This window comes from Denticeps clupeoides, chromosome 18 (assembly GCF_900700375.1).
Source record: "Denticeps clupeoides chromosome 18, fDenClu1.1, whole genome shotgun sequence".
In the NCBI taxonomy this organism is placed as follows: Eukaryota; Metazoa; Chordata; class Actinopteri; order Clupeiformes; family Denticipitidae; genus Denticeps; species Denticeps clupeoides.
The window spans coordinates 9000809-9023289 of NC_041724.1; the positions used below are offsets into that span (position 1 = coordinate 9000809).

A 22481-nucleotide genomic window follows, 5' to 3' on the forward strand; every position below is an offset into this window, starting at 1 on the left:
CGCTCTTTTCCAGAAAAAAAAACCATCAGTAGTTACAGGGACAGTCCCCCCCCTAGAGCAACTTTAGGTTAAGTGTCCTGCTCAGGGACATGCTGGTAGTAAGTGGGGTTTGAACCCGGGTCTTCTGGTTCATAGGTGAGTGTGTTACCCACTAGGCTACTACCACCCTACTTCAGCTTTGTCCAGACTGCTGCATTGTGTACATATAGCTCCCGGTTGCATGTCCCTGCGAGTGCAGTAGTAGCATTGACTAAGCGCGCTCTCAGCAACTTGGTATCGTTACTTTCATTTCCACACAAGTTCCACATGAACTTCAAAACCAGGAGAAACGCCCGGTAAGTTATATTTACAGCATTTGGCAGGCGCTCTTATCTAGAGCTTTAAAATGTCCATCATTGAAATCCCTCATTTACAAACCTGTAAATGCCATGAGCTAAACTCTGAACCGAACCTTTTGTAAAGGTAAAAAACTAACCTAAGCATTTCCTAAAAAGCAAGGCTTTTAGCTTGCAATTGAAGATCTTTAGTGACCCCGCTGTTCAAACATCTAGTGGTCATTCCACCACCCAGGATGAATGCTTTCCTAGTACCGTGATGGTGGTACCAGCGGGGCAGTCCTGAGATCGGAGCGATGAGAGATCTGAGGTAGGCGCTGCTGATCCTTCCTTGACATTGCAGGCAAGCATCAGCATTTTGAATGTTGGCAGTTACAGAATGTAGTGATGGAGCGGTGTGGGAGAGTTTGGGAATGACATGGCAACGTGGGATAATTTTAGAGACGGCCTTAATCGGATTAAGCGAGTAAATTTTCCACCAGGGGCATTTCATCAGGTGTGTGTAAAGCATGACAAAATTAAAAGCTTCCAGAAGCAGATGTCCATACAATCGTTCTAACTAAGACATTTAGACTTACAGTGCACCTGGAAAGTATTCCGAGCTCATCACTTAGTCCAAAAATTCTTATGTTACAGCCTTATTCCAAAATAGATTTAACTCATTTCACACGAACACCCATTAACGACAACAGAGGGGAGGAAAAAAAAAAAAAAAAAAAAAAAAAAAAAAAAACTTATTGAAAATTAAAAGCTTAGAAATCACATCACCTCCCTGAATAAGGCCCTTTTCCCCTGATTGCTCAATTTAGGTGGTTTGGCAACTCCAGGTGGTTTTGAACTTCCACTTACGGATGTTGGCTAATGTGCTCGTTTCTGTAACCCCAGATTATGGTCTACAGACAATGGCTTTGACTTCCTGCTTGATTTGTGCTCTGACAAACTGTGGGACCTTATATACAGGTGTGTGCCTTTTCAAATCATGTCCAATCGACTTTCACACGTGGCCTCCAACTAAGCTGCAGAAACATCTCACAGATGATCAGGGGAAACAGGAGGCACCTGAGCCTGATGGCAAAGAATGGGAACACTTTTGCACATGTGCTCTCAGTTTTAATTATTTTGGCAAATTTAAACATTCACCTTGTCATTATAGGGTGAGCGTTAAATTAAGGAAATCAATTTAGGAATAAGGCTGTAACAAATTGTGGATAAAGTAATGCACTGAATACATTACGGTCACAGTTGCGTGTAGGACACTGGTTCAGATAAGCCGCCCTCAAAGTATTCGGATTGTGAATAACTACAAAACAATGTTAAACGTTAATGTTATTTTATTAAGAATACACGTTCAGCAGTCAGAACCTGAAAATTAAAAACCTGAGTAACAGACAGAGTCATGTGGGTTAGAGATTCCATGATTAAAAAAAAAAAAAAACACATAAAAAGTTCCACCGGGGATCTCAGCAGGGCCCTGTGTGTCTAATAGCAACGTCTCTGTGATTCTGCCTGAAAACCAGGAGAGAGAGGAAGAGAATGAAGTGCACAGAACTGCCCAGAGGACTGCAGGAAAACCAAGATGAAGGGGTTGGTTGGGCAGAGATGAAACCTCACCAGTTGAAGAAGCACAGCATGCACTCGCTGGGGTACTCAACACCATCCACCCCACAAACCGGGCTGTGCTCACGGGTGCAAAAGGGCATCGTGTAACTCGTGCAACTGGGCTGGAAACGATAGATAAGCTTTTTAAAACTTTTTATATATATTAGAAAAAAAAAAAAAACAACAACAAAAGAAACATACCATTACATCACCATGTGGAATGCTTGATCCACTTGCCAAAACTTAAGGGGAAAAAAATAATAAAAAAAAAAATTGCAAAACTGTAGCATTTGCAATTGAAGGTTAGAGTGGATAACTCTTACATAAACCACAAACCCCCACCCAGAATTCACCGACTACCCAACAAACTCCCAAAAACACTAGATCTACAGTAAACAAAAAAAAGTGCCACTTACCGATGGCACAGAAGACGAGAATAACCGCTCTCGCCATGGCGCCAAACCAAACGACGTGTTCAAACGCGAAGCGCGACGGGGGGCGTGTATGTAGATCTTCTGGACTCCGCCCCTCCGTGACGTCACCGGGCTCGTAGCTCAGGTGAACGCGATGAGGAGAAATGGCGGCCAAGAACGTCCAAATGTCGAAGCAGGGATTGTTCCCACATTCCACCGCGTGGTGCTGTTAATCACCCAAAAACATGCAATCCAATGTTGGCCCTGTACCTCGGTGGAGGGTTTCATTAAAGCGTGCAGGACAACACATGGCAGAAAAACATCAGCACCGAACCACCGTATCAGTGATAAAATGGATTATGGTTAATTATTTTTCATTTGGAAACAGAATGATGGCAACCATATCGAATAGTCCAACCCAGACACGTTTTCATGCATTCAGAATGAACATATTTGGGTTAAAAAAAATTAGCAAAATCAGAACATAAGACATTTGTTTTAAACATGTGAACAATATTCCATAAAAGTCAAATATATATTCTTATTAATCAGTAATTCAGTTTCTGTGGGAGAAGATTTGCACTGCGTCATTTAGCGTAATGTCTATAATCTGATGATAAGCAGAATAGTGTGAGGAGGGCTGTATTCATAGTCGAAATGCCTTGGTTTTCTTAAAATAAGAGACAAAAGGCAGCTTAAACAAGGGTTTCAGATGCTTGCAAGTTTGTGAATTTCTTTCATTAAAATCCAGGAATAATTCGTGTAATGTTTTCCGTTGTTGCCCGGCCATGTGTTGCTGAAGCCGGGATTGGCCGCGACCCGCCGTTCCCCCGACTCTCCACCTGGGGGCGGTGTTTACACGCCTTTCAACGGGAACCACCGGAGAGCTCGTTCGGCGACGCTGCGTTTACGTGGCGCGGGGATTTATGATCACGCGGAGAAAGTTGTCGCGACTCGTTAATAGTATGGAGCTAATTAACAACATTTCGAGCAAACTTTATTTGCATTGTATAGGTGCTGCGCTACTAATTGTCGGGGATTCGAGTGGAGGAGAAATAATAAATCAAATAAAATAAATACAATTGTAATTCTGGTCCCCGGCTGCGGGTGCTCTCCGGTGGCGCGCCCGGCTCGACCCGCTCGTCCTGCGCGACGCGACGTAACACGTGGGGATGCATGTCAGCCGGCGTGGGAAACAGGACCCGAGCGGGATTAAAGTTGACCGGTTCACTTCACTGACCGGCTCGTTTTATTTATCTGCTTGTTTATCTGATGATGTCGAGTTCCACGTGAGCGATGGCGCCGCATCATGGCAAAAGTTTTCACCGCGCAGCCTAAGTCCTCGGCGCCCCCTCGTCGTCGGTGGCATGGATTCGGACCCGAACGCGACCCGCGGCGCGGACTGCGCGCGACCGAGCGACCGGACCGCCGCGCGCCCCGCGTCCGTCGGCGTGACGACAGCGCTGGCCAGCGTGCTGATCTTCACCATCGTGGTCGACATCCTGGGGAACCTTCTCGTCATCCTGTCCGTGTTCAGGAACAAGAAGCTCCGGAATGCAGGTGAAGTCAAGCAAATGTTCCAATAATAATAAAATGAATTTCCATTTTCTGTACAAGCTTAATACAAGCTATCAATGTTCCTATAGTGTTCCAATGTGTGTGTGTGTGTGTGTGTGTGTGTGTGTGTATATATATATATATATATATATATATATATATATATATAGAGTGTGATATGTATATATGGACAGGGACGTTATGAATATTCATGGTCGATGGTCAGGATGATATCATGTCATGGTGTTATTTTTGTGAGGTGCAGGTGGTGCAACGCCACGTCTTCATTTAAAAAAAAAACGAGCTGTATGGATTTAGCCTTGGTGATTTTTACAGGGCACAGTAAATCACTCTGGCAGATCAGAGCCACACTCGCACAATGAGCACCCAAGGTGAGTGTGCTTTTTTTTACGTGGGCTCCGGCAGGAAGGGCTTCAGCACACCGGTCGATTGCCAAAGGGTTAGGGGATCATAGTCTGGTCTCTGTCATCTATCAAAAATAGAACACAAGATTATTAGTAGAACAGGTTTTTTTTTTTTTTCTTTAAGTGAAGGTACCACACAAAGGCCACTGTCACTCACAGACGCCGTCATGCATTCAGACTTCAGTGTTCCGCCATGCAGAATCTGTGGGTCACTCAAGGGAAAGAAAGGCAAGTTGCACTTTGTTGGCTCATCTTGGAGTAAGCGTGTTTTGTAGATGGATGGATGGTAGTCGTTGCTACACGAATACAATAACGAAGGAAATGCAAAGCTTTATGAAAAGCTTAAAGATACACAGATGGTGTGAAATGTAACGAAAGACAGTAAAAGACAGTGCACACGTAGCATGTAGGCCTCAGCATCATGATGCTGTTGTTTTCGGTTGTGGGATAACACATCGGAAGACAACGGATCATGTGATGTGGGCATCATCAGTTGAACAGCGAATTTCCTGCCAAATGGACTTGTGACAATGTCTGCAGGACCTACGTTGAAACAAATGCAAAACGTGTAGGATTTATTTTTTGCATAAAATGTCATGATACAAAGACAGAATGCCGTGTGCACAGTCTTGCTCTGCTTGTAGAAATTGTGAGTGTGGGGGATATATATTGTATTGAGCTGTGGTTGTCGGATCTCTGGAGACTGCTGTGTATTCGTGCTGGCCTGATTCACTGAACTGTGGTCTGGCTTCTTCCATGGAGGCCCTTAAATGTTTTTTTTTTTTGCCCACACAACACCTCTGTTCCCCTTTTATACACCAGTTACTTGCCTCTGATGGACCGGATTCAAGCCCATGGTGGTTGCATAATGTGTCTGTGGCCTCACAGACATGTTCACATTTTCAAGAAATCTCCCTGCTGCGTTGTTGCCATTTTCCAAGCCAGCAGAAGTCTGAATAAAATGTCCAGTTTTCATATGCATTTGCTTTTAAAAGCTTGCATGCAGAATTATTTAAAACCGAAATGTTCCATATCTAAATAGTTCCACACATAGAGTGAGAATTTTAAAATACAGCGGCCTTGGGAGCAAAGTGATCTGTGCCTCGGACGACCGTGCAAAGGGAAGGGGACACTGGCCTGAAGGTGCAGGTCACAGGGTCGTGATGCTCAAGCAGAAGTGACATCATATCTGCTAAGGCATGCATGAAATGCGAAGCATGAAAAGCCTTTAATCCAGATTCTTACGGCATAGCGAAACTGCAAAAACAACTGTAGCCAATGGCTGGTGAGCGGCTTCTAAGTGAAACTGGCTGATTTTCGATGGGTGTACAGTGCTGTTTGCTGGCAGGCCGGTTGGAAAGAACAGGAAAGAAGACACCAGGGTTAAGTGTCTTGCTCAGGGACACAATGGTAGTAAGTGGGGTTTGAACCTGTGACTGTGGTATTCTGGTTGATAGACAGAAGTGTAAAGGTTCTGACTTTGCTTAAATTCTACTAAGTAAAAGTATCCTTCTAAACAGTAAAAAGAAAAGGTAAAAAAAAGTTACTTTCTTTTTAAGTTACTTTCAATTATTGTAAAAAAGGACTAATCATAAATCCAGTACAGCACTAGTGGTTTTTATTCAACTTTTATAATGTGCAAACTATGTTCAGACCACCCCATAAAACATTTTAAGCAAAACTGGCCACAAAAGTACCAAATTCTGAATTGTATGGTCCAACTCAAACATTACAATAAATAAAGTAAAAGAAAATAAAGCCAAAATCTAAGTATCCAAAACTGTTAAAATGTTCAACAATTCCTTATTAACAAACTGTGCTTTTTGTTCTTTCTATAGCAAACACGAATATATCAGTTGTCTTTACTGACAAAAGAGCACACTGACTGCAGATATAAGAAATGAAATAAAGTGTCCTGTCCCACAGAATACTACATCATTAGACTATTAAGCTCTTGCTCAGTTTGAGCAATTTAATGTATGGAACACACAGGCAAAAAGCATACACAGTGCATCTGGAAAGTATTCACAGTTCATCCCTTTTTCTGCACACAACACCCCATAATGACAACATAAAAAAGATTGAGGTTTTGGCCATTTTTTGAAAATAAAAAACTGAGAAAGTATTCACATCCTTTGCCATGAAGCTCAAAATTGAGCTGAGGTGCATCTTGTTTCCCTCTGATCATCTGTGAGATGTCTCTGCAGCTTGGTTGGAGTCCACCTGTGAAAACACTTGATTTTACATGATTGGGAAAGACACACGCCTGTCTATATAAGGTCCCACGGTTGACAGTTCGTGTCAGATGACAAACCAAGCATGAAGTCAAAGGAATTTTCTGTAGACCTCTGCGACAGGATTGTCCAGAGGCACAAATCTGGGAAAGGTTACAGAAAAATGTCTGCTGTTTTGATGGTCCCAATGAGCACAGTGGCCTCCATCATTCATAAGAGTTCAGAACCACCAGAACTCTACCAAGAGTCAGCGGCAGCGGCCACCTAAACTGAGCAATCGGGGGAAATGGACCTTAGTTAGGAAGGTGACCTAGAGCCCAGTGGTCATGCTGTCAGAGTTCCAGAGTGAACAGACGAGAAAGTTCTAAAAGGACAATCATCTCTGCAGAAATCCACCCATCAGGCCTGTAGAATGGCCAAATGGAAGCCACTCCTTAGTAAATGACACATGGAGTTTGCCAAAAGCCACTTGAAGGACTCTCAGACCATGAGAAAAAAAATTTCCAGGTGTCACGTTAGGAGGTAACCAGGCACCGTTCTTCACCAGGCCAATACCATCCCTACAGTGACGCATGGTGGTGGAAGCATCATGCTGTGGGGATGTTTTTCAGCTGCATGAACTGGGAGACTAGTCAGGATAGAGGGAAAGATGACTGCAGCAATATACACACACACACACACACACACACACAGACATCCTGCATGAAAACCTGCTCCAGAGCGCTCTTGAACTCAGACTGGGGCGACGGTCCATCTTTCAGCAGGACAACGACCCCAAGCACACAGCAAATATATTAAAAGAGTGGCTTCAGGATGTCTGTGGATGTCTTTGAGTGGCCCAGCCAGAGCCCAGACTTGAATTCAGTTGAACATCTCCGGTGAGACACTTTGGGGGCAGTGGTGGCCTAGCGGTTAAGGAAGCTGCCCCGTAATCAGAAGGTTGCCGGTTCGAATCCCAAACCGCCAAGGTGCCACTGAGCAAAGGACCGTCCCCACACACCGCCTGTCATGGCTGCTCACCAAGGGTAATGGGTTAAAAGCAGAGGACACATGTTGTTGAGTCACCGTGTGCTGTGCTGCAGTGTACTGCAGTTTCACAATGACAATCACTCACTTTCACTTTTAAAATGGCTGCACAGACACTTCCAAAAGCCACATCAGACGATTGATGGAGCTTGAGAGGTGCTGCAAAGATGAATGGGCCAAACTGGCCAAGGAGCGATGTGCCAAGCTTGTGGCGTCATGTTCAAAAAGACTTGAGGCTGTAATCGCTGCCAAAGGTGCATCAACAGAGTATTGCTGTGAATACTTACGTACATGTGCTCTCTTCACGTTGTCATTATGAGGTGTTGTGTGTAGAATTCTGAGGATGCACTGTGAATACTGTGAATATTCAGGCTGCAGGCTCACCATTGAAAAACGGATACTAATTATCTGTGTAACATTCTCTAACAGCAGTCAAATTGTCATTTGTGTCAAATTGGTTATAATATTACAACAAAAGATGACTTAGTCTGTGCTTGAAGTGATGCTCGGAGGATCGTTGTTTGGGTCTACAACATTGTCGGAAGATTTCATTACATGTACCAGAATAATGTGAAGAATTCCAGGTCACCTTTTCATTGGTTGTTGTGTTGCATTGTGCCCAGATACAATACTACTTTTTTCTGATTGGCTATTGTGTAGGCCTTTTCTTTCTTTATTGGCTGCTAATTTATTGGCTCTAGGACCCAGCGCTTGTTTCTTAGTGAAGCACTGGTGTTCGCAGTCTGAGAAATATACAGCATGTGAAGGCCTGCGCAATATCCTTTCAGTTCAGGTGGATTTTTTTTCTTTTTCATTACAGTTTTTACTCTGTAACGGAAGTAAAATTCTTGGGTAAAATTGTACTTGAGTAAAAGTAAAATGAGCTATTTAAAAAAAAAAAATTACTCACATAAACTTCTCAATTACAGTAATGTGAGAAAATGTAATTTGTTACTTTCCACCTCTGTTCATAGGCAAATGTGTTACTCACCACACCAGGCTACTACCACTTATTCAGGTCATATCTGGACCGGGATTAGTCTGGCATTACGTCACACTTTACAATATTCTCCCCACTTGAGTAGATTTGAAAAGTTCATAGCAGTTGTATACATTTTTCTAATAAATGAGCAGCTTTTGAAATGTGATTTTACCATGGTGCATTTTGCCTGATGAAATGTTATGAAATGTTTAGTAATAGGAATGTGATTGATGATAACACCTCCTGTATATTGGAATCTAGTGACAAAAGGGTTAAAGTGGACTCTTGGTGATAGCATTTTAATGTTAATAACTTTCCTGCATTTGTGAAACATATAAATCAGGCCACGTTCCTCCAAACTTTGGGATCTGAAAATATTCATGGAATATAATATGTCCTTGTGGCTGGTTTTGACATCAATCAGCCTGATAAGTATTGAAGTATTGGAATGTTGTTGAAATTAAAATGCACCAACTAGGGCCATAATCCATCCATCTATCCTTTTAGGCTTGCTTATCCAGCTCATGGCAAAAAATTTACTGATATTGACCCTGGGATACCAATGATGATTCATATGTCAAAAAGAATAGATTATTATTCCTGTTATGTGTGGTGGGAATCACGAACAATGCTGTGATATGATTAAATATGTATCCAAGATAGAGAGGGTAGCACAGTACCATTGATTCTGGTATATTGTTTTAAAAAGAAGAAAAAATAATTACAAAAATAGCATTAAAAAAATAAAAGTGAAAAAACTGAAGCCAAGTTTCTTACACACAGGTTCAAGCTTTGGTACATCAATATTGGACACTAGGGTATCAATAATGTATTACAAAAGGAAGTGTATACATGCAGAATCAATTTTTTGGTCCCACCCCTTGTGTATTTTGTAGGTCATGTTATACAGACCACCAGTACGTGAAGTTCACACAATGTCATTTTGCCTGGTGCACCATAATTTTGGACATTCATGCGTTTCTGGCCCCACAGAGGGAGTGACAGTTACTCGTGCCTACAGGACATGTTGCTAATATTGGTCAGATGAACATGTGATCCTTTGGAATGCAGAGTTCAACCTACTTACAGTATGATTGCACATGTATTTGTCTCACCGTGCAAACTGCTTATCAGACTTGAGCAGCCATTATGTCCATGATCAGAATATAGTGGGACAATATTTAAAACCAAAGATGTTGCAAATGTGTATTAAAGCAACCTATCACTCTACTACATGTTTAAATTTCTTAAATCCATGTCATGGCTGCTACTATGGAAAAAATCCAAATCCTGGCTCTAATATCCCCGGGCCTGAGACACAAGAGCATCAGTGGTGCATAAGAATCAGATTTGACCAATATATTGTTGTTAACAACAGATTTTGCTGACCAGAGACCAGATTTGTCCCCAGTCTGTGCTGCCATGTGATGGCTTGTGACCGCATAAACTGTTGCCCACGGGAAATGGCCTTGTCAAAATCATTATCCGGTCACAGCAAATGAACCCATGTGCAATTGGTGCATAAAACCCTATTCTGTCGCACCATGAAAAAAATGTCCAACAACAAAAAAATATTTTTAGACATGAAATGCAACAATAGATCCAAATTAATTTTATATTCTGTAACACCAAATAAAATGTTTCGTGTTGTGTAATAAGTTAACTAATAGCTATTCATTTGGCCTAAAGAATCTGACATTGTGAGTCATTAGTGCAGTTTCATGATGAAAACCCAGAAGGAAGATTCTGACTACAATGAGGAATTAAAAAAAAATTAGTCAGCACCATGTTTAACTTGTTATTCACAATGCAAGCACACAGGCACATTTTCCAGATAATAAGAACAATATTTAGCATATTTATTTTACATCAGGACCGCTGCCTGGCAACATAGCAAATCCCTAAATTACAATGCAAAGGCGCTCTCTTTCAGCACATATAAAAATATATTTCTTACATCATTAAAATGACTTAATGACCTAGACACAGATATGGGGCCAAATGATTTGTTGCTGGAAGTAAAATGTCAGTGATGTATAGTGGTGGCATCATCTTGCTCTCGGACTGCTTTTCATCAACATCTTATTAAAACAAACGGGGAAAATGGGACAAATAAATAATGCAACAGAACCTTCTTTAGCCTTTACAACAAATACTATTCTGTCCAACTTGCAATACATGTAGCATGAAGGCAGTATTTTTTTGAAACGTAGCACATGGTTGGCCTAGCGAGTATGGAACGGACCTGTAATCAGAAGGTTCGAATCCCAAACAGCCAAGGTGCCACTGAGGTGGAAAGCGCCGTCTATCATCACTTTAACACAAATGCTGCTAAAACATGGCCCTCTGAAACAAATTGGAGGAAACAGGCAAATTTATAATGCAACGATTACTTGCAAGCAAATTTTTTTTTCAGTGTTCTCTACTCAGTCCAATGAACTAAATAAACTGGTAAACATTGTTATTTTCTATCGACTTTTCTGGATTTAATGCAAGAGGATTCTAGGCAAATCCGTGTCCCTAAAGATGGGTGTACACGAGATTCACACAGACTCGACCGAGATCCAAACTGTGAACCCAGCTGTGTAAAATCATTGTAATTAGCTGTAAATTACCGTCCCATCGTAATTTGGTAGAAAAACCTGATGTCTCCCAGTGATAGACTCCCGACATTATTCTGACATACTGACTGCGATTCAGTGGAGACAACGTGATCATTTAATCAGTTACTTGGGAAAAGGAGAAGATGTCAGGCTGAATTGGTCATGGTTGGTCCTTCTCGGTGTGCCACACGCTCTTTGGTGGCAGGTCTCCCCTGACCGCTGGTGCTCGGATCCGTCTGGAACTTGGGCAGCACGCATGCGTAACATGCATGGGCTTAATTTGGACTGACGGCCCAGCCTTTTTCCTCTTTTTTTTTTATTGTTGAGCTCACTGGAGTTTTTCTACCATGAGCTGTCATGAGATATCAGTGGGTCAAGGCCATGAAGGGGAAAACTTAGCGAAATCCTCTCAACACATTATCTGCACATTTCAACAATCTCTGGCTAATGGTTGGTGGAATTGTAAATTGTCCAGATTAAATGGAGCAAGGTTTGGGTTGGTGGAGCATTCATGTGCTCTGTTGCATGTACGTTCGAGTACAATTTTTGAGTCACATTAATTCGCTCTTCTATGTATTCTTAGCCTTGATCATTCAGAATGCAGATGTAGAGACCTGTTGAGATACTTTCTGCCATGCGATTGCCTTCCATCAAATGTCGGCTGCATCGCTGCATCTTGTGTGATTTTTTTGTGGTGAGGCTGATTGCCTCTGCTGGAGCTCAGTTGTGATTGTTCCCTGTTCCCTCTTTCAAGGTGTGTTAGCGGTGGATAATAGGAACGGTGACGTGGTTCTTACCGGGCAAATCAAACCCCAGCAGGGCCTGATCTAACTGTAGAATGTCATCAGACCCTACTTTACAATGACAAAATGGATTCCTAAAAGCCTTAAGCCCAACCACACACACACCCTGTAAAACTATGATCACTGACCATAAAGATGTCACCGGTGGCAATTTAGATGATGCCCTCAGACCCTGGCAGCAGCTCTTTATCTGCTATGTATTTTGGGCTAAACTGTCCACTGTCTGTATGCAACATGCGACCCAGAGAGCTGTTATCATCCATTCTGTCTGGGGCTTTATTCAATGGCGGTCAATACTCGCAATCTATCTGTCATCCCTCCAGCAAGGCTTTCATAAAGTCTTTTTTTAAATATTATTGCCACCTCTAAATCAATACTGGGCTGCCGTAAGTTGTTCCATCTGCTTATATTTCTCAATCAAACAAATGTGACGCATCATGACAAGACAAAATAGCAGCAAAGGAAGGTAGATCCACTGGGAGCAGCATTTTACTAGTCAGAGTGATGGATACATAAGTGTTACAATGCTTTGGGGAAACTCAGTTGGATAAGAGTGCAGTGATAATGGCTGGCTGGAATTCTTCTTTTTATATTTTTGTCAAGGAATAATGCACGAGAGAGCGAGAGGGCTGTATTGTTCATAAATGTGCCTGCAGCCATAACAAAGCCTGTAACATGCACAAGTGTAGCAAGGGCTGGAACTGTGTTGAGCATGATATAAAATGTAATGCATGCGACTAAGGGCAATATTTTAATGACAGTCGGGCAGGGGTCGTGTTTGCTAAACTCACAACAGGTTTGTCCAATGGTGTTTTTCCCGAAATAAAGGCATTTCAGGCCAGGAGTTTGAGCTCACCCTTGGATAAAAAAAAATGGCTGACTTTCTAGCTAGTTGTAGCTGGGAAGTCGCCACTTGAAACTATGTAATTTTTATTGTACACTTTCACATAGTTGACTGTTGTAATATTATAATATAGTTTGAATATAGTTTCTTGAATTGTCTCAGTGAGACTGGCATGTTTTGCTCCATGAAACCTATATTTTAAATGCACGCTAGCCTGCTATCGCTAGTGCTATGAGTGAAGCTATGTAACATGTCAGACTTTACTGCTATGTGCTAAGCATGGTGCTTGTTTGATAATGTAAGGTTGGGTGTTGTCAGGATTCACCGAGTCAAAACAAGGACCACTCTGCCGTTATCTGTATCTCGATGAAGAGAAGCCAACCACCATTTTTGTTGCTGCCCTATTTGTTGATGTTTTTATGAACATCATTCTGAATGGTTTAAACCCACGCCCGTCAATATGTCCCTTGTGCAAACATCATTATAGATTGTTGTTTAATCAATCATGTAAATCCTGAGGATGCATTTGACCTTACACCAGCAAACAAGGCCCACGCTGGTTTATTTTCTGTATATCTTGCAGGTGAATGATGGTCATCCTACCATATGCTCCCAATGTTTGTAAAAACATGCACAGGGTCACATTCACCAATTCACAGTGGATCAGAATGCTGGAATTAAATTAACTATCTGCATGTTTTTCTTGGCGGTGGGTGTCAGGTTAGCTATCAGGTCAAGCTAGGATAGGTTGCATTACCTAGGTAAATGGTGTTTCTGCATATTTTATGTAGTTCTGTTTGTTTCTTGAAATCTTGAAGACATACATGATGTGACTGATGATTAGCTATGTCTTTAATAGCACCGGGAAAATATGTTTGCTCATTGTCAGAACACTTTTCTGGTTCTTTTCATCAGGGAACATCTTTGTTGTCAGTCTTTCTGTGGCTGATCTGGTGGTGGCGGTCTACCCCTACCCTCTGGTCCTCATGGCGATTTTCCATAACGACTGGATCATGGGTGACTTCCACTGCCAGGTAAGCGGCTTCATCATGGGCCTGAGCGTGATCGGCTCCATCTTCAACATCACCGCCATTGCCATCAACCGCTACTGCTACATCTGCCACAGTCTGCAGTACGACCGGCTCTACAGCATCAAGAATACCTGCTGCTACCTGTGTCTCACCTGGGCCCTCACAGCCATCGCCACCGTGCCAAACTTCTTTGTGGGCTCCCTGCAGTACGATCCACGCGTCTTCTCCTGTACGTTTGCTCAAACTGTGAGCTCCTACTACACCACCTCGGTGGTGGTGATCCACTTCCTCATACCCCTCCTTGTGGTCTCCTTCTGCTACATGCGAATCTGGGTTTTGGTGATCCAAGTGAAGCATCGGGTGAAGCCCGAGCACAAACTGAAGGTGAAGCCCAGCGACCTGCGAAACTTCCTCACCATGTTTATGGTCTTTGTCTTGTTTGCCGTGTGCTGGGCCCCGCTCAACTTCATCGGCCTGGCCGTCGCCATCAACCCCGAGAAGGTGGCTCCAAAGATTCCAGAGTGGCTTTTTGTCACCAGCTATTTCATGGCTTATTTCAACAGCTGCCTGAACGCCATCATCTACGGACTCTTAAACCAAAACTTTCGCAAGGAGTACAAAACCATCCTCCTGGCTCTTTGCACCCCTCGTATGTTCTTTGTGGACAACTCAAAGTACGGAACCGAGGGACTGAAGAGCAAACCCTCACCTGCTATAACAAACAACAATATAGCAGAAGTCAATTTGTGAGGGGCACTTTTCCATGTCATGTGTGTTGTGCAGAGCAGGTATAAAACTGTCACGTTGTGCCTTGAATGCTCTCTTGCGATCTGAAGTATTATTTCTTTTGTTGTGCACGGCCATGTTCCTTTTAAGGATTGATCATCTTTTTACAGCATCTGCGTCATGTTCTCCCTGTGAACAACGTGCAAGTCTACGATCATCAGTGACAGAGGAGAAGAAGAGAAGAACAACAGAAAGAACTGAAGGGGGACATTTTGAATGCACCAGATGGCAAGCTTTTTATTATTTTTTTTATTATCTTTGAAACGTTTTAAATAGTTCAAATTTTCACATGACTGCATTGCTGCATTATGACTACAAGATAGTGTTGAGCAAAATTCATCATCTTAAGACAAGACAAGCGCATCTTAAACCTTTTACTTGTCTTTTGCCTGTGTGAATGGCGCATGGCAGGCTATTTTGGAGGATATTATATAAGACACGTAGAATGCATGTGTTCAGAAGTGTCATGTTCACAAGTTTGCCCGTTCGAATTCATAAGAAAAGTGCTGGTGATCTTGAGTTATTCCGAAATGACTATAACAGCGTTCGCATTTGTGTCGCCATGAACTAAATTATCAGAATCGTACGTTAAACAAAAGAGAAAGGAGGAGACAGATTTGGCAGATCGATATTTTGGGAAAAATAACTTGTTTCATAAAGATATCGAAGAAGCCAGTTCGCACACACCAGTCAAATGCTTATGAGACCATTTCAACAGTTTTAGGTGTGTTGTAGCACATTTTTTTGGACAATTTTGGGCTGAAACAATCAGGTATCTGGCAACACTGCTTGCATTACATATTGACAGGAGTGGATTTTATTAAAGCACTTTGAGTGCACAAATAAAAAAATGTTGAATAATTTAGGTGGACAGGGTCAAGAAATAATGATCATTTTCAACCTTTGGGGTAAGGATGAGCAAATTAGAGAAAGTTATGAAACACCATGCATTTTATTTCAGCTTTATGAACTGCAATCAATATTTATGAAACCCCCAAGAAATCACTCAGCCCCGAGGTTTAACGCAGCATCTAAGCACTATTGAGTGCCATTGATTTCCGGCGAGAGAAACGGTGACAGATAAGAGTGGGGAAGTCACTTCTGATAAACTCTGAGTCACCCAGTCTGGGCTCTGCGGTCGCGGGGAGCACGGATGACCTTGGCGGCTCGACCGCGGAGCGCCGCAGGAGCAGGGCTCGCATCCCGGGGAGCTCGGAGGAGCCCGTCTCTTGAACGGCCCCCAGTCTGTTACTTCATGTGTAAATACAGCTGACTCTAATGCGCTGTGATCCCGCACAGATATCGAGCCCCGCAGCTCGGTTCCCAGGAGAGCCGTCTGCAGAGCGCCGCCTCGAGTAATGCAGCTTCCTTAAAGAAAAGAAAGAAAGAAAGAAAGAAAGAAAGAAAGAAAGAAAAAGCCAGTGTGTCTGTGTTAGTCTGAAGGGACGGGGAGTGATGCCCTGTGAAGGGGCAACATTTATTAGCATTTGAAAGCACACACACAAAAATTTCACCTGTCCTTTCATCTGTATTTAATCAATTATAATCCAACCGTCCCATTTTTCCACGTCCGCTTTCATTTGCGTTCTTGTTTTCCCGAAGAAACGGAAGTGGCACTTTAAGAGGGCCTACATGTAAATTTAATTGCATTATGAAAAACCCGTCGCTTGAAAAGAAGTGTTGGCTCAGAATGGGAAAGGATAAACGAAGTCAGCGAGTTTCTTTCTTTCTTTTTCTTTTTTTTTCTCTTGACTTGGCAAGGAACACGTGTCTCGTCAGGGCGCGGAGATGGAAATCTCGTGACAGATGAAATCCGCCCCGCAGCGCACCGCAAGTCCTAATATGAGATCTGACAGCAGAGCTACGTGCAGACCCTTCTGATTCAAACATGAGCAGCTCCGCCCTCCTGGCGTCGTCGTGACACCACGTGCAAATTTCGCAAGGTGCTCTTCTCCACCGCTTTTATCACAATATGATGGCGCCTGGAGACCTTGTGCATGGGGGGCCGAAAACCCCGCGTTTCTGCTTATTTCTTTGTCCATGGGGGAACGTCTTAGATAATGCTCATTACCATAATATAGAAAAAAAAAAAAGCAGAATAAGCGAGTGAAGTTTGTTTTCAGAACAGGCCTCGGGCTCCTCAGCTCCTCTGCAGTCCTGTCAGCCACTGGAGGTTTCGTACCACGTAAGGCGGTGATCACCCAAGACAAGGTCACATAATGATGAGTCAGGCTCTTTCTGCTCTCCGCCACGGTACTGTGCCAGGGTCGCTGTTCACCCTCCAGGCTTCATGCCACCTCGGCCCGGGCCCGTCAGCACCTATTCCGCCACTGCGGCATCCACTAAGCCCACGGCTCCCGTTTACTCCCACCAAGGCGGCGGATCAGGAGGGCGTGGCATGTGGACGCTTCACTGTTTCGTCACACAATAGCACAATAGCACAATGCTTTTGTATGCTATATATTAACTTATATAAAGTTACATACGTCGGACTTTATGTGGGCGGAGGGGTTTTAGGGCTGAATCAGATGACGTGTCTTTGCGGTGCTCATTTCGACTAAGTTCAAATGGGGACCATACGTTCAGAGTCGGCAGCGGCGGGCCTGCGGTGTGTCCATGGTGCGCCCGCGTCTTCTTTCAGCTGCGCAGAGAAACGGGTGGAAAATATTTATACGCACGTTTCCATTTTGTTCACTGTCAGCCGCTAGACTGTCATTTCGAAGCTTTAGTGTTGAATTGATCGCAATGAATTGGGTAAAATTCATAGCAAAATCTGTGATTATTTAATTACACTATATATATATATATATATAAAACTTTATATATATATATATAAATGTGTGTGTGTGTGTGTGTGTGTGTGTGTGTGTGTGTGTGTGTGTGTGTGTGTGTATATATATATATATATATATATATATATATATATATATAAAACACAAATACACATGTATATTGTACCCCGATGTTTCAACAGGAAAGACCATCATCTGCTGAAGCTTGTTGGAAAGCGATTTACGAGAACACACTGTGCTCATTCTCACATGCACACTGACATTTTGGTGCTATTTTGTCGAGGCATTTTTGTCTTACGGTGGCATTCAAGGACGTGCTTATCCAGCAACCCCCTCCCCCCCTCCAGACACAGCCCGTCTCAGCAGCCCAGCGCGACGGTAAGTCAGAGTGCCGCTCGGCAAATGCACGGGGAGTGCGTGGCACGCGCCACCCCCCCCCTCCGGAGATGCTTTATGCATCCTGTCACCAGGTGATCCGAGGCTTATAGCGGGGCCTGGGAACATGGCTCGGAGGATAAATCTCCCTTCAGCCGTCAGGGGGCATTCATCAGATTCACCGATCGGTTACTGTCTGCAGGCGTGGGCACGATTCACTGCCAAACACACCCAGGGCCACCACAGAGAGCGCAAACCCAAATGTGTGTGGGGCCTGGCTCTACCCATTTGACATGAATTGTGGCTCCGTTTTTTACGTCCAGTGGAAAATGATGACAGAAATGCACACTCGGGACTGTGCTTTTGTAACCATAACTAGGTTGATTGCATTTTCATTAAATTGAGCACTTTTGACAGACTCTCACTATAAATTGTACGTGTGCAGTTGACTGGGCGATTCCAGATTGCAGCATTTCATTACTCAGAACCAAATGAAATTGCTCAGCGCTGCCTCGTTGCGTCAGACACACTCAGGAACGAAACTTAACACAGCGCTGTCATTTATATGTCCGTGCAGTCGGCAGCCATCCCATTCTGGTGAAGGATACATGAAGGATGTACCATTACATGAAGGATGCACCATTTTAAAACTAAGCCCAGCACAACACGCCAAGCGTGAAACATGTTTGATTCTCTAAGGTTAAAGGAACTTTCAGCATTTACATGAATCTCTAAAGAAGACACACAATATTTTTGTGCTGTTTTTGCATGTGACCTACCAAGGGGTGCATGTATACGTCTATGTTAATCAAGCTCCTCCCATTTTAAACTCATAAAAACATTAAAGATCATGTTTGGACTGAATTTGTTTCCCTTCTTCAAGATGCAGATAAATACCAAGCTGTTCTTTCTTGTTTTATTCATTTTAAGGCAGTGGTGGCCTAACGGTTAAGGAAGCGGCCCCCGTAATCAGAAGGTTGTCGGTTCGAATCCCGATCCGCCAAGGTGCCACTGAGTAAAGCACCGTCCCCACACGCTGCTCCCCGGGCGCCTGTCATGGCTGCCCACTGCTCACCAAGGGTGATGGTTAAAAGCATTTCATTGTGTCACCGTGTGCTGTGCTGCAGTGTTTCACAATGACAATCACTTCACTTTGACTTTGTCCACTTGAGAACATTTTACGCTAGCAAAAAAAAAACATGCTTAAGGGGGCACAGCGCTACACTTAGCACCAGTTCTGCATCATATCACCCTTTTTCATTACAGCTTGATGTGATAAGGGGGCCTTGTAATAGGGCAACCTTTAATAATAAGGACCTATAATAATAATTAGGCAACTGATTGACGTTTGCCATGCTCGTCACATGCTGATCTCAAATCTGGAAAAATATCATCTGAATCCACAGAATACCAATTAAAAAGGACATTAGACTGCTGCTGTTATTTCCAGTGTCATAAAATGCATCTTAATAGGGCCGCAGGGATTTTTTTGGCTTTTTCTTGTGAACCCGATAATACAAGTTTCATTGCAATGATATTAACAGGAAGACAGTAACACAAATTTTAGACACAGATATAGAGCTCTAAGGAATTTCCCAATGGACATTTTTGGACATATTAGGATATTAGAAGGACACTTGGCTTGACAGGATAACAAACAAAAATATATTTGTGCATTGTCCAATTTTCCACAAGTCGCAGATGCCCTCAGAGCTGAGTGTCGATCTCACTGCTGGGAGGCAAGAGCAGCACAACCCAGTGTGAAATTTAGATAAATTAGCCGGGACGACTTTCTGTTACCTCATAGCTCACTTTCGGATTTTTACCATTTGTCTGGATTTGTAATTTCACTACTCGGTTAGCTTGGCCCGGACTACAGAGCTCACGAAGCACGGACTGACCTACGGTCCGGAAACAGAAGGCCTGTTGCGCGTTAAAACGAATCATCAGTGGTTCCTCCTGCCTTTCATTTGCAATCGAGCCGCACACATAAATCCCGGATATCTGTGTTTCTTCGGGCTGAAATAATTCCCAAGTCGTGCGTTAGATGTGTGCGTGGTGGAGCCTACAACCTCAGCACCGCCCTTCGCCAAACCTGAGCAGAGAACCCGAATGGGAGACGAGCAGCAACTGGAGCAGAAAGAGCCACTCGTGTCAGTTCACAGTTGGAGCCTTTTCCTTTTCTGCCTTTTTTTCCCTTCTTTTTCCTTTAACCAGGCAGAAACACAACAGAGCATTCGGACACACAAACTTTTTTTTTTTTTAGCACAGAGAACGTACCCACACAGCAATTAGGGCTGGAAAGGGAACGGATGGCATGAGATGTTGCTGATGCATAATTCACCTGCTCCGGGGTGTGTTTGCTCTTGGCTCCGTGAGAGTCTGTGCAAGGCACAATCTCTCTATTATTAAAATGTTAAATCCGTGCCTTGTTCGTGGATTGTTGCAATGGAATGGTGTGTGGAACGCAAAAATGTGCCATTTGATCTTACGGTGCTTTTGCTCAGATGAATCTCCCTGTTATGCAATGTTAAAAAACAAAAAAAAAAGATAAAAATTACTTATCAGAGCGAACACTTTAAATTGTCATTTCCTCTAAGTCAAACATGCAAGACCACGAATGACATATCATTTACCAGACAGCTGTATTCACTTGAGAAGAGGTTTTTGGTGTCTTTACGGTTTACCTTTATTACATGCATTTTTAAACATGAATATGTGTACTTTCAATCCAATTTTATGCACTTTTTATGTGCTTGTGCTCTATGTAACGTTTAAATTAAGTTCGTATGCCTTTACTATTGTCTTACAATGAGGTCCAGTTAGCTTTGCCCAAAATATGATCATTTTGTCCTTTTTGCTTTTAAACTGTATGTTTCTGAAAGTATTTGTTTCAATTCAACTTTAACTTTAATCTTTACTTCTACTTTAGTGAGGAATGTGTGAACTTTTGCTGACTTTGGCAGAAACTTTAACTGGTTAGTTAGCATAAAGTTACCATCAGTAATGCACTACATAAGGGACCAAACAACAAGGTACAAGCATGCAGGGTTTTTTTTTAATCCAAAGTCAAAAACTGATAATAACTTGGTGTATTGAATGATGTATAAACTGTATAAACTGATGTATAAATTGATCCAAGGCAAAAACCTCAGACAGGACATAAACTGAACAAAACTGAAGCCGCATGAACCAAAAGGGTTAAACAAAGAACACATTGACACCCAACATATGCAAAGCAACATGCACAGATGGTGACAGATGGAACCTTACAGTGTTGAAATGTGTGTATGGTTAAAACGAATAAACTGTAAATCAAGCAACATGCGTGTTGTGACTTGTATGAATATGATTGTATAAGTGACTGTAAATAAGAGTGTGCTGCAAATTAATCAGGCAGATAGGTGGAATGTCAAGTGAAGTGAAGTGATTGTGACAGCACAGCACAGAGGAAATGTGTCCTCTGCTTTTAACCATCACCCATGGTGAGCAGTGGGCAGCCATGACACCTTGGATGTTTGGGATTCGAACAAGCAACCTTCCTATTATGGGTCCGCTTCCTTATCTGCATGGCCACCACTGCTGCAATGTGGGAATGTGGGATCATACCACCATATGTGGATGTAGCCATCTCATAGTGGATGGCAGTGGTGAATTAGCAGGTAAAGAAGTTGACTCGTAGCTGAAGGGTAGCAGGTTCAAACCTTGAGCAAAACTTCCCCACACACTGCTCCCCGGGCGCCTTTAATGGCTGCCCGCTGATGGTTAAATGCAGAGGACACATTTCGTTTTGTCACCGTGTGCTGTGCTGCAGTTCTTCACAACCTTTTCACTTCCAACTGCAATTTTGTGATATGGTTAAGGCAGTATGAGTACTCACATCACGTACTCACCACCATACAGTCAACGCAGCAGCTCAGTGCCTGTGGTTCTCATTGGAGGCTTGCTGGAACATACGCATGCAAAAAAAAAAAAAAGGTAAATAAATCCTGAAGGTAGTGGGATGTTGAATAGTCACATTTCAGTCCCAATTTCTGAATATTTAATAATAGAAATAAAAATTTAAAAAATATTTCTTAAAAGATGTAGTTTCATGTTTGTTAACATTCTAACTAAATTCTAACTAAAATATATTGAACCTACTACTCAGCAAGCATTTCATGTTCAGTCTTTTTTCATAACTGATTCTGCCATGGTGACAGGAGGGAGAGGTGGGAAGACCAACTGAACTGTTTATTCAGAAATCAAGATACAAAAAAGGAATAAACCAGATGCAGAGTTTTGGCACAAATGAACAAAGCAAAAAGAAAAAAACTAAAAATTTCCATGGTATTTAATTACCATAATGTGTTGAGCTGGGACACTTGCTTTAAGGCCTAGATGGAAAAGTAATACTAAAAGGTTTTCATAAGACAGGTCAAGCTTCCGAACAGTGGCAGCCAACAATAATTAAATATCTGTAGCAAACTTTATATTCTGAAAACATTCCACACTTTTCTTCACTGTGCGGTTGTAGGCTTTTCTTGGTATGGCCTTCCCTTTACACCACTTGTGGTCTAATATTTCTATTAGTATTATTTTTAATAACAATATGAGTAAAGTAACATGATTATCCCTACGAGCTCCACGCCTGACCTGTAGGTGGCAGTAGCGTGCCATCCAGCGCCTCAGTTACA

The 22481-nt window shown here is 42.7% G+C and overlaps 2 protein-coding genes across 2 annotated transcripts; one reads left to right on the forward strand and one right to left on the reverse strand.

The window, feature by feature from the left end:
• Nucleotides 1-1783: 1783 nt before the first annotated feature.
• Nucleotides 1784-2401, reverse strand: LOC114768490 (trypsin inhibitor ClTI-1-like). Its single transcript, XM_028960814.1, has 4 exons — nucleotides 2351-2401; nucleotides 2136-2176; nucleotides 1947-2056; nucleotides 1784-1841 (listed from the first exon to the last, which is right to left on the reverse strand). The coding sequence occupies exons 1-4, from the start codon at nucleotides 2385-2387 to the stop codon at nucleotides 1796-1798; spliced, it is 234 nt and encodes a 77-aa protein (XP_028816647.1). The 5' UTR covers nucleotides 2388-2401; the 3' UTR covers nucleotides 1784-1795.
• A 1122-nt stretch (nucleotides 2402-3523) lies between these two features.
• Nucleotides 3524-16347, forward strand: LOC114767787 (melatonin receptor type 1C-like). Its single transcript, XM_028959501.1, has 3 exons — nucleotides 3524-3907; nucleotides 13737-14640; nucleotides 14749-16347. Exons 1-2 carry the CDS (start codon nucleotides 3715-3717, stop codon nucleotides 14600-14602), a joined length of 1059 nt encoding a protein of 352 aa, XP_028815334.1. The 5' UTR covers nucleotides 3524-3714; the 3' UTR covers nucleotides 14603-14640; nucleotides 14749-16347.
• The last annotated feature ends 6134 nt before the right edge of the window (nucleotides 16348-22481 follow it).